General features: G+C 36.5%; 1 protein-coding gene across 1 annotated transcript; it reads right to left on the reverse strand.

Moving 5' to 3' along the window:
* Positions 1-8710: 8710 nt before the first annotated feature.
* Positions 8711-9148, reverse strand: LOC144364027 (uncharacterized). Its single transcript, XM_078014302.1, has one exon. The coding sequence runs from the start codon at positions 9146-9148 to the stop codon at positions 8711-8713; it is 438 nt and encodes a 145-aa protein (XP_077870428.1).
* Positions 9149-13600: the final 4452 nt, after the last annotated feature.

Below are 13600 nucleotides of genomic sequence, written 5' to 3' on the forward strand. Positions count from 1 at the left end.
CTTATTTGCATCTATGTACAACAAGTTTAGCCAATAGATGCACCTGACTCCTCAAACTTTTGACCAACCACTCATTCTAAATATTGTTGAGTGAGGGCGCTATTTACTAATGAGAGGAATCTTTTAAACGAATTTGCTCCTCGCAAAAAGCTTGGAAATTACCTCATTAATGAATCCAATATTGTGAGGTCACGAATTTGATATCCTATTCATTCCACTCCACGTATCCATTTTCCACGTAGTTTGTGAATACTTACTCGTGCTTATTTTCGAAAATAACAGTACATTTTCTAATGTAATCTATTTTAAAAAATAATTTTCAAAAGTGAAAGTAAGATTGCAAATGTAAATCTATTTTTAAAGTTTCAAATGTATAAATTGAATTTCAATTTGCAATTTCCAATTCGACTGTGAAATCGACAAAATAATTTCAAAATGCAAATAAAAATATTATTGCGTAAAATACGAAAAAAATACCTTTTCCAAAAAGCATGACCATGACCCTTCTCGGTTGCCGTAAATTAAATTAGAAACTAAAGACACTCATAGTGGTATAATGTGTTAATAGCATTCAATCTTCTTATCATGTTATGATTCTAGTATTAAAGAGTAATTGGTAAATTTAAAGATGAAACTATAGGAATGCCAATGTTAGAGTTCATGAACCAGTATTCAAAAAGAGTAGACAAAATGCTGTTGAGTATCAAATTAGACATGTAAATTATGCTGATACATGATTTGACAATACAAAAAATAATCTACAGTAACGAAAACGATTACAAGTATAAGCGTGGCAGTTATGAAATGAACAAGATTTCTTTGGTAACGTTTTACTCTTGATAATGCTATTCTTCATGTACATTACAAAATTATAAGAGTTAGTTTATATTGTAAATATTATATAAAAGTACCAATACTCGTAGCTACTCGCACATGGTAAATTGAAATTATGTCTATGACGTTAAAGTAATCCCAGAGACTCTGATCTTTTCCTCTCTTTATATACCGTTGCCACAAATCTAATGGAATGTTAATTTTATTGATAGTGTAACATTTTGGGAATTGAAGTAAACTGTAGTCATGTGATCTATTTCATATGGTAACATGGTTTATGAACATTAACTGAAAAAATGAAAAAACAATTGTTTGTTAGTTTTGAATTTTTCCATTTAGTTTATAAAAATTATTAATACTAATTTTTTCATCTAAGAATAATATCGTTATCAGCCAGCTAAACTGCATTAACAGGCAATTTAAAATGATATTCATTGAGCCGTAGGGACCGGAAAACATTTAAAAGAAAATATTTCCAGCACCTAGATGTTAACATTCTATCTTGATAAACTTTGTTTGTCATATTTCCCTCGTGTTTAAAGTTGAGAATGTAACATAATAGCATATATATTACTCAGTAACATAACCCTTCGGTATAAAACGCCATACATTCAATAATACGAATTGGATTCTTATGTATTTTTGGTGTTGTTAACAATTTGTTAGCTGTAGGTGTGAATGTCCGGTGGGTTGTTTTGTCGAAAGATACTGTTTAAGTGACCTGATACCAAATGCCTGCCTACATGTGTCAATGTGGCTTGTGTGACCTGTGCTGAACTATTAAAATGGTATTTATTCATTGTTTAGTAATCTAAGAATATGTTTTTTTCTTTATGATGATACGGTTTATTCATGAAATGAATATTTTAACAATTAAAATTATACAACAGCTCGTTGCTATGTCCATACCTACCCATTCATAATTTCCATAGAATCTGTTCCCGCTTGTTTTATTACGTTGCATACATAATATATCTCGGGGTGTATGTTCCGGTGTATACTGCTCACATTTTAAGTACATGTACACTTATTCCAAATTAACTCATATCTGGGTTGAAGTTTATTACAATCTGACGCAAAGAAATTCATTTTAAAAAGTATTTTGAAGTCCTTCAATGTCTGTTCTGATTTTTAATCAAATATTGACCCAACCCGCCCATTGCACGAACCGCCATACCTTGGGCTCTCGTGACACAAATTGTGACTGTAACCAAGATAAACTGTGATGGTTTGTCCAGAATATATATGGTAACAAAAGTAAAAACATGTTGGTTCTAAGACAGAACATTTCGGATTATCATGTTTGATTATTGATATTTCGTTTCTTAATAATTTCTTGTTCAGAAAAAACGCTGAGATGACTCAATTTTTGTTACCAATAATTTCAGATTGCACTCTATATTAAACAGAGATTGTACAAACTAACCGACGCCATCATCTCTTCTAGTGTATCAATTAAAAAATATAATTATGGAAATTGTGAAATAGGTGTCAATGTCCGATTTGATAATGAGAGGATTCATTTTCTAATTTGTAATTTGTAAGGAAAAGAATATCAGAATTGCGAGTTCAAGAGAGATTCTCTGTATGCCTTTCTGTTACCTGATCGCACTGCCCAATTGCAGTTGGCAATTGCCAAGATAACACACCTATACATATACTCTATTCCAATGTTTTTTTCACTTCTATTATATTCATCAATATCAGCACGTGAGGATTAATTGGAGGATTTGTGCTTGCCTCGATTCAGCTTGTATCCTGCTTCAGATTCCTGATTCGGACAGCCCTGTCTCCAAGATAGTATTGCCTATCACTATCTTTGCTTTTACCCACTAATTTCTTAGTTTATTTCTTGCATAACTATATTATCAAATTTCACTGCCAAATTACACATTTGCTGCATATTAATTTTAGATTTAGTTTCGACTGTACTGTTATTACTTCGCAAACATCCTGTACATTAAACTATGTGAATAACCCAACTATTTGTATCAACATGCTGTTAAAAACTACAAAAAGCTATGCCTTGTTCAATTCGAAATAGTCGCTAGATTTGTGGACAAGGAATATTCTACTAAAAACATTTGAGTGTTGACGTTTTGTCTCATCGCAATGACGTGACAATTAACAATGCACTAATAAAAGAAAGATGAAAGCCAAATTATGCAAAGCAGACAATTCAAAGTTGATGCCTTCAAGTTAATTCCGATTTACCCATTGTTATGGTATATGTATATGATTTACTGGGAGCAGGAATACTATTTCTAATATGATCATTGAATCCCAAATCTATTTGACCTGATGTCATCTGCTATCTATGGCATTCGAACAATTTTCCATCTGCTTGACGTTTTTCTCACAGATTATGATGTAGAAAGAACAATGACTCTGATTTCTCGTCGCCTAAGCATAACTTTAAGCTCCACACAAAAATATGGGTCCTACACATGTCCTGGAGTATCTAGGTATTGGACTTGATATGGTGAACATGCAAGCCTAGCTACCTCAGGACAAACCAAAGTGAATTTGTGACTTGTTACACATGTTTCTAGCACGATGGTCATGCAGAAAGCGTGAACTATTAAGTTCTCTTTGACATCTAATTACGCATGTCGAGTAGCAGGACGAACGTTCATCTCCGGCTAATTGAACTGTCAACTCGACACACATCAGATCTTACACACACATTATGGTTTCAGACACGATGGGCTAATTGACATTTATTAGAAAACGACCCCAGGAACTCCATCCTATCCTGGTAGCCTGCATACCGTGGAGTGAGCTATGACAATACAACTGTCGTATGTTCCACATTAAATGATTAAAGGTCGCTCAAAATCAACACTAATGATGAAGCTGATCCATTGTCTAGTTATTCTGGATGCCTCTAATAATGCTGATGATACTCGAACATGTATGGACATGGCTTCGTTTTAAATCACAATAGAGGAAACCAATCCACCAACAATGGAGGACAATATAATGTATTTCGTCGCTCACTCTGCCAGACAAATCCGCCTTGAACATGTACAGGAAACCGCTATTCATCCACGTCTGCCAATTGCATGTAAAGTTCTTAAGCTTCTATGTTCACTGCTTTGTGTAGATGTGTTTGCCATACATTAACCTCCAGCTGGAGATGGCAATTTCTGCTGGCATTCTTTGGTTTTTGCTGTTGTAGCGAATTTATATAATGCCACTGCCATGAGAGTTTCCACCCATTCCGTTTTCTGTACATTTGAGCTGTTGTTTTTAATTTGCATAATTACACACATGTTGTGAATCCCAATCGAGTTTAACTGATAACCACAGTAGTTCATCAGATATATAAACATTGACAAAGCAAAAAAAAAACAATGCATGTACAGAGATGTTATATATTTTGCATGCTGCCCCTTGTAACACAACTTGTGTAAAACACATTGTTTGTGTACATGAAATAAGAACAGTTCTCTAATGTAATAACTTGTCACGATTGGCATACTGTATAACTCAGAAATGTAGCAGAAATGAAATGAACAAGCATTTCCAACCAAATTTAAATTGTACGGGTTAATTTTATTGTTTCACAGTCAACAAGTCTACATTCAATGTAAGAACACTTTGACGTCATCTTGAAACACTCGCTCAACTTTTTACATCATGAGTGTGGCCATGTTGCTAACGAATTTTACCATCAATGAAATGATTGATTTCCTATTTAAAGGAGGTGATCACAATCAAACAAACGGTTTCTGGCCCGGAGATGTCCGGTGAGCGACCATGTTCTGATCCACTAATTAGCTATTAATGAGGTCACCTGGAAACGGTCAATTTTCTGTCCGAATACGAACAGGTTCAACTAGTCATGTAGAAAATGTAGCTTCCCTGTGTTAATACAAATTAATAGAAATTGGTTCAAATTGGAAAATGATATTTTTATTCAAATCAGACCAAGAAATTATAACGCAAGTCATCCGACGTTTTTTTACGTCAACAATGCAAATATTTACGGCCCGTAATTTTGTGAAATTTTCGCGTGGAGTCGCTGACACATATTTGAACTTCAGACCCAGAATTTGCAGGGACGCATAGTTCCCTTTTGTCGGTAAAGCATGAGTTTATATCCTCGGATGACAAAGCAGCTCCCGAAGCTCCGCAGATACAGGGCCAAAAACCTGGTTTGATTGTAATCACCTCCCTAAGTCAAAACACAATTCTGCATTCACAACATCTTGCCAACACATTTTTTTTTCATATAAAAACGCAACTTTGAATAACATCTCACACAAACTGAACTGAACTTATTGGTAACAGGTTGAAGCCACATTGAACTTGTTTGGCAAGCTCAATTCTAGATGCTATTACCCTTAGTAAATATAAATACTTGTATCATGTATATCCAATGCAAAACTATAGATTGCAATGATGTATTTTCTTTAAAACGACATAATAAAATGTTTACACATATAATATATTGTCAATTATTTCCGATCCATAAATATGATATTTACAACATTATGGTTCACTTCTTTGTTTTGTTTTTGAATGAATGAAAGTAATTAAATCTTGTATATGTTGTTTGTCTTTCAGTATTAATTCAGAACTATTCACTGCCTCCATTTCGTCACCTTGAATGATGGTTTCATCCTCGAAAACAGCAACCATTGTAGATGGCACTAACAGAAATGCTCCAAACATACACTGTCAACATAAACAATATTTAATAGTTCTTAAACATCATACAATTATTTGAATGTCAGGTAAGAATACAGTGTCTCCTTAAACACAGTATATATACACACTCAACAATATACAAACACGTTCCATAGCATAAAAAACATGTCACTAAAGTGCCGTACTATAATAAATTAATGAAATGAGACACAAATAACTCATTGTGGCGATGATTAACAAGAATAAAACAATGACAGTGAAAACAACACTTACAGTGTAATGTTCATCTATGCAAACAGTGGCGCCAGTGATATTGCCATGGCACAGATTATCTTTATGTAATATACTCGCTGATATATTCATATCATTAACCATGTTTTCAATGTCTCTGTTGTCCATAACTCTCCAGTGTTTATAGTTCTCCATCTTGAATTTTGTTACAATGTTATTCTTCTGAAAATATTCTTCCCAGCAGATCCGTGTATCAGATATAATATTCATAATATCACCTTTAAACAATTCTCCTGTGAATATGATAAAAAAAAACATGTGAAACGAGATGCCAAATCAAATGGTTGGAGATGCGATCTGCTATTATTTTAATTTATCACTATGCGACTGTCAAAAATCCATTACGTGTTGCATGTCATTTAATGTACATACCAACTCTGTATTTTTTCTTTCTTTCATCTAGGGTATTTTTTATCTTGTCAATGATACTAATGCGGTACTTGTGTGATGAAATAGTATACACTATTGGGTTCATTATAGCAGAGAGCGGTATCACAGTAACAGCAATCCACGGTGATATAATACCCGATATTTCAATTCCATATATTGCCATAAAACTTGCAATATTAATAAGAAACCATGGCAATAAAGCAGATAATATAATAAGCACAATAGTTGTGATTGCTTTAATGTTTCCACCTGATTTGCGGCTGTGTTGGACTTTCCTACCAACTCGATTCTTCTTAAGAACTATGATTATATAGGAAATCAGTACCGTAAGGGCACATCCAAGGTTTAGCACTACAAAAAATGCGACAGAATATTCCCAACCAGGTGGTCGATCATGGCGTAGATGAGTTGGCAAACATACGCGGTTCCGGCCATAGAATCCCCCTCCAAAATATGATAGACCACACACAGGTAGTATTGCAAAAAAGAATATAGCTGATACACCAATAGCCATAAAAAGAACGGCCAGCCTTCTTCCCATTCGGACACGTCCAAATGAAATTGCGATGACAAGGCATCGATCAATACTCATTAATGCAACTATATATAACGAAGATTGACTTGTAACTATTGCAGTGATCCCTGCAAAAATACACAATTTACTGTTATTCCAGTTTATGCTGTTTGCAATATATTGTTCCCCATAAAATGCGTCTATAGAAGAAATTAGTAAAATATATGATCCTAGGAAAAAGTCTGAAATTGGTAGAGCTAACAAGAAAAAACTTTCTGCTGACTGACGTTTGGCGTTAAATCGTAATATAAATGAACATATATTTGCTATTATGACAGATAAGCCAATGGTCCAGGCAATGAATCTGATTCCTGTATGATGTAGCAATCCGTCACAAGATGAAAATATATCTGCTTTGGGTAAACACTTCTTGATTTTGCCTTTTTCGTAACCCACCATGCAACAGAAAACATACTGGTCACCAAACCTATTAAGAAGAAAATGACAATTACTTATTTGTTACTAAGTAAAAGTCTTTATTACATTTTACATACAATGTATCTGTCACATCAACATCGTCAAAAATATTCATTGCTATATGTTCTCATTATGGTCAGCGTTTTGAATTATAGTATTCATAACTTACAGGATGTGCAGTTCAGTAAGTTGTCGAAATGGATCACCGTTGACTTGTTGTATATGGTTGTTCTGTATATTCCTATAATATATATTACAATGAGTTATCGAAAATTAAATACTAACATTTACCAACTATATTATGTGAATTCAGATATTCTGGCTAGTTTGCTACTCACAAATTCCTTAGTCTGTTAAGACCTTCAAATGCTCCGCGCTCAATGTGCTCAATGCGACAGTTACTTAGGTATCTGAAACATAAGTAAGTTATATTCATTATATATTTTAAATTCAATATCGATGGGAGGCATGTTGTTGTTCGTCCATCGATGCGACGAGGACCATCTAGTCATCATGGGGTTGGGAAAGTCATGCTCTGTGGGGCCGCAGATGACTGGTGAAACCCATCTGCACCCAGAAGAGTCTGGCAGTACGGACAGGGAATGGTGGCAGCTGTTGCAGAGTTGATGGCTTTCTGGCTTGCCTGTGGTCTTCAGCAACAGCCTGTTGGCTTTGTATGCTTTGTCACCCTTGAGTACAGCTCATCGCCATGCTCCTCTGCCTTGGGCTGCCTGCTCCAATGTGCCCTGGCCGATTTTCAAAGCCTTCAGTGAGGCTTTCAGCGTGTCCTTGAAACTCTTCATTTGGCTACCTTTGAAGCATTTACCTTGCTGTAGCTGCCCAACAATGCTGAGATCAGGATGGTGTGGATGCTAGGCAGGTCAGCACGTGTTAGGATCTCAGTGTCTGAGATTCTATCTTGCCACTTGATGCCAAGAAGTTTTCTGAGGCAGGTAGTGTGGAAGTGGTTCATCTTCCTGGCATAACGCTGATAGACTGTCCATGTTTCACAGACGTTCCAGACATTCTTGTGTGATCAGCAAAAAGCAGAGCTAGCTTTGGCGAGTCTGGCGTTGATTTCATTGTCAATTATTACATTTCTGGAGAGTGTGCTGCCAAGGTAGGTGAACTTGCCCATCAAGTTCAGTCGCTGCCCATTGATGATGATGTTCGTTTCAACGTGTGGCTTGCTTGGAGCTGGCTGATACATTACCTCAGTCTTTTTGTGCTGATGGTGAGACCAAAGTTGTTGCAGGTGTTAGAAAACAGGTCAACGCTGTGTTGCATGTCAGTGGCAGTGTTTACATCGGCAAACAGGAGGTCGTTGATGTTGTCAGTCGAGTACTTGGTTTTTGCTTGAAGCCCTCTGAGGTTGAACACTGAACCATCCATCCGGTAGTTGATGCCGATGCTCACATCAACATCTCTGAAGGCATCTGTCAGCATGGCTGAGAACATGAGGCTGAACAAGATGGGAGCAAGGATGCAGCCTTGTTTCACTCCCTTGTAGACAGGGAATGGAACAGTCATCTCTCCGTTGTTCTGGACTCATGTCAGCATGGTGTCGTGTAGCTGTTGTACGATGGCTGTGAACTTTCTGGGGCTTCCGTACTTCGCCATCATTCTCCAAAGACCCTCTCTACTAACAGTATTGAAGGTCAGATCGACATAGTGCGTGATGAGGCGGTTGAGCAGAACTCTAGCCAGGATGTTGCTAGCGATGGACAGCAGTGAGATTCCGGGATGATTGCAGACTTGGCAGTTTTCTTTGCGCTTGTAGAGGTGGATTACCGAGACGTCCTTGAAGTCCTGTGTCATTGTCTCGTGCTGCCAGATGAGTTGAAACAGCTGGTAAAGTTTCTCAACCAGGGCCGCACCACCTTCCTTGTATATTTCAGCTGGGATGGAATCCAAACCAGGTGCTTTGCCACTGGAATGTAGTAGGACTGCTCTCTGAATTTCATCCAAGTTTGGTATGGCGTCCATGGTCTCTTCAACAGTGACTCGGGGTAGCCTGTTGATGACACATCCTTGTCGGCGATAAGGGTTGACTGAGGAGGGAAGATAGTGATCCTGAGTTGGTAGGGCCCTAGGCTTCTTTCAAGCTGTCATAGAAGTGCTTCATGTCATTCCTGCCTGCAAAGCCCGGGATCTCATTCTCTTTGCTGCTCAACAAGGAATCCTGCACCTGGCACAACTTCTCTTGAAAGTTGCTCCGTACATTTCTCAGCGATGCTTTTCCTCTAGCAGCTGCTGAATCTCTGTTCAGTTCTCATCAAACCATTCCATGTGTTTCCTTGTAGCTGTGTTGTACACTGTCTCACAGAGTGCCGCCCACGCTGTCCCAACATCCTGGCCTTCTAGCACAGTGGAGTCTAAGCGTTGCTCCATAGTGTCGGCAAAAGACTGCTTGATGTCACTGACTTTTAGCTTGTTGACTTTCAGGCATTTTGGCGCTTTCCGCATACAGCCGTCTCTTGGGCTGGATGCGAAGGTTGAGCTTGGAGACAACAAGACAGTGGTCTGTCCAGCACTCTGCACCACACATGGTCTTCGTGACTCATACATCTTGCCTGTCCCTCTTCCTTATGATGACGTAGTTGATGAGATGCCAGTGCTTTGAACAGGGATGCGTCAGACGGCCATGCTCAGCGCAGGTCTGGAGGAGTAGTAGACTGTTGCTGTTGCAGTTGTCGACTCCATGCTTCCCGATCACTCCATCCCAGAAGACGCTGTCACGACTCAAATGATAAGTGATGACAGTGTTCAGGTCTTCATAATAAAACCTGTTTTTGGTCTCTTCTGGGTTGGTCATGGTCGAGCGAGAAAGGGGAAGTCTCATCATCATAAGGTGATCATTCGCATCCTTTGGGGGACTTCCCAACCAACGTCGTCTTGACTGCAAAACCAACTTCCACCTCTCTTCTCTCTTCAGGTACACGTCCACTGCAAAAAAGGGTTTATTCTGCACCTCTTTTACAGAGTGAAACAAAGTGGCTTCTGCCAGCCTGGTTTCACTAAGAGCAGCAATGTTGATGTTGTACCTGGCATGTTTACTTGCAATGAGCTATGTGCTTCTCTGGGGTTTCTCTGACTCGTCTCTGGCAAGAGGTGTGTGAATGTTTCAAGCTACAAGGTCCAGTGGTGTAATCGTTGTTTTTTTCTTTTTGAGGAAGTTTTTGGAGATGAAGGGATGGGATGAAGGATGATGGTCCAAAAACCATATATTTTAAATTCAATATTGATAAGAGGGATAAAGTTATGCCGCCCGTCAAACTACTACGACCACAACTTTTACTGACAACACTGTCTCAAATATCAGTTTGTCAATGCACACAGGCAATTGCAAATCATTAATTTAAATTAACTGCCAAAACTATGTTCATGTGTAACTAAGTGATCGGTGCTACTTTTCTGACAAAATTGGGTACCTTCATAACATAACAAATTTGCATCTGAAAACAGTATAACAATATTATATCACGTATGACAGGGAAATTATAAATCTTCTGAAATATGATTGACCAGTTGCAATGTCTGTTGCATTGTATGTTCACAAACAGTCTGAGCATAAGGCATGGCATAAAATCACATTACACCAAGTTGACAATAAAATTTGAAACTCACAGCATTAATAGGTTGATTTGATGTTTGAACATATCAGTCCGTAAAATTGTTATGACATTCCAAGACAGGTCTCTAAATGAAAATAAAAATACGACATATGGTTTTCACATTAAAACCACAATTACATTTATTGACAAAGTCATGGAATCATTTAAACTAAATGAAGAGTCGACTTTCTGTAGACACCGGTTACATTACATTTGATTACATTACATTATATTACATTTGATTACATTACATTACAATACATTACATTACACAATGAAAATTATACTTACAGTGATCCAATCCAGTACAAATATTTAAGATTAATAAGATAATCTATTGTTGAGTGCTTATCGGGTGTAACATTCGATATTAATCTGGTGGCATTCCTGTAGGATAAACAATGAATATGTTATATATAGTTCGCAATAATAAATTGAACAAATACTCATTAATTCTGTCTGCATTCAAATGGTTCTTAGAAAGTAAGTTGTTTAGATACTTGAGTATTAAATTATGAACACGCGAAGCTCACCCAGGAAGCAAATACTGGGATACGATAATATTCCATTGCCATTTCATGGCATTAATTCATATAAATGTACTTAATTTGTTACAAACAGTTGGTGCTTACAAACTTCTGGTTGAAAATAGCATTGATGAGAATATGCTCACATCAGCTCCAGTACACTCTAGAACATAAACTGTGCAACTGCAGTTGCTTGGACATCTAGTATCTGAGAGACATGATATACATATTAAATGTTAATGACTCAGCCCTCGTTGCAATTACGGGAAATGTTATTCATACCTAAGATAAAATATCATGACCAAAAATCCAGATGGCTGCAAGTTTGTCATTTTTATCCAATCACAAATTGAATTGTTATGAACAAGTTTAGCTACATTCATTTGGAATATGCAAATCAGTATCAAAAATATGGTTAGTAATTTAGATAATAATATAGTCACAAAGTTTGTATCAAAACTCAAATGAAGTGCATGTCCCATGTATCGTAAACGAAACATAAGTCAAACATAACGTGCACCAACGTTACTAACATATTATGTATGTTTGACAATATTCAAGTTGGAGTGTCGGTTAAAGTTTACCTCACACCCATATCCATAATCTGTTGTACAAGCTAATATGCATCTCAGAAGGAATCATTCGATTCATGAATTCATTTGTTATCTTAAATGATCTATAACTACATTACTATATTGTATGTTACTTTTCTATATTTTTATAAATTTTGCTTTTTGGACTATAAATGAAAATGGTACATAGGTGAAAGGTATATTAGTATGGTAAAAAAGGAAATAGCTGCTAGTCAACTGTCTTTGATCCGATTGTGAAACTAAATGTCATGGCGGCCAATCAGTCATTTTTGATATGATCGCCAAATGAATCACCATGAACATATAACTCACCATGTACAATGTATGTACCAAATTTCAACGATCTAATTATGAAATAAAAATGGAATGAACATGTATTCCGACATGTATAATGGTGACTCTAAGCTTAGAATTGCACATAAAAAGGTTTAAATAGGATATGTTGTTACTGATAACTGTATGGATGGTGATGATAGAAAATGATAGATTCGATCATTCTACGACAGAGACAATATTCTGCTTCAAAATTATGATAATAAAATCACACCGAACCATTTGCGCTAACATGTATTGTTCACAGCTATATTGTGACCAGTCGCAAAAATATTATTGATCTTCTTGTTGCCTATAATAACGTGTTTCGTATATTTCTGGGCCGGCTCCAGAACTGCGGTGTTAGTTGAATGTTTGTATCCTGTAACATTCCTGGTTTTTTATGGGTTTGTTTTTCACTCTACTCACTTAAAGTGACATGGGATCGTTGTAGTGTTTTTTATTCTTTGACACGCATTTACGTTACAACACGTTTTTTTGTAAATATATGATGTATGAGCTTTTGCACTTAATATCGTGAAATAACGATTCACAATAATAATAAAAAGTCTTGGAGATATAGTAGTATGGCCAAGAAACAAAATGGCCCCCAGTCGTTCGAACGGGGAATAATGAACAATGTATTTAAAAAAGTAAATGACAAAAAACGAAAAAAGTCAAAGCTGTTCATTCTTTTTGAAACTTCGTAGCTCACTTCATGTGTGCCATAGAGTTTGGTAAATTGATGCCGGTCATCTGCTTCGTTCTTTTCTGGAACTTGTCAATTTACCCTATACGACTTTTGCTGAAAAGCTCACGATTGATAATTTATTTCCACATTTTGTAGTGCAGATTAACTTCACTCCTTCCTTGAACAACAACAAAATAACTAATGTACGCATATTACTGAAACATGACTCGACGTACTAAACAATATATGATGTGGACATAATGTTACATTAGATTAAAGATTATGGCATAAAATAAGATATTTTAGGAATATATTACTTCTTACCGCAATATAATTCGTCATCCCCATTGTCACAATGAGCTATCCCATCGCATACATACTGAGGAGCTATGCACACTGTATTCCCAAAGCAGTGAAAAGACCCAGCTGGGCATGTATAGCTTTCTACGGGTTAAAATGATAATATGTGTAAATAAATAAGTGATAGCCATTACAAAAAAATATTTTCTAGAGGAGATTCTTTGTCGTGACAACAACACACATCTTGTGGTTCGTTTCACAATACCACATAGTCCAAATATAATACTTAATCTCTTAACTCATATGCATGCTAAATACACGTAAAAAGTGTTTGCTGTTACAATACCTACTGGATACAGACAAAGTTCGTATTTCATCTAAAGAAGTAGTAACCAATACTT

Source organism: Saccoglossus kowalevskii, chromosome 1 (genome assembly GCF_978046115.1).
Source record: "Saccoglossus kowalevskii chromosome 1, keSacKowa6.1, whole genome shotgun sequence".
Taxonomy (NCBI): domain Eukaryota; kingdom Metazoa; phylum Hemichordata; class Enteropneusta; family Harrimaniidae; genus Saccoglossus; species Saccoglossus kowalevskii.

Bases quoted from the DNA above. Each gene is read 5' to 3' on its own strand.
- LOC144364027 (XM_078014302.1), bottom strand. From the start codon at position 9,148: ATGGACGCCATACCAAACTTGGATGAAATTCAGAGAGCAGTCCTACTA.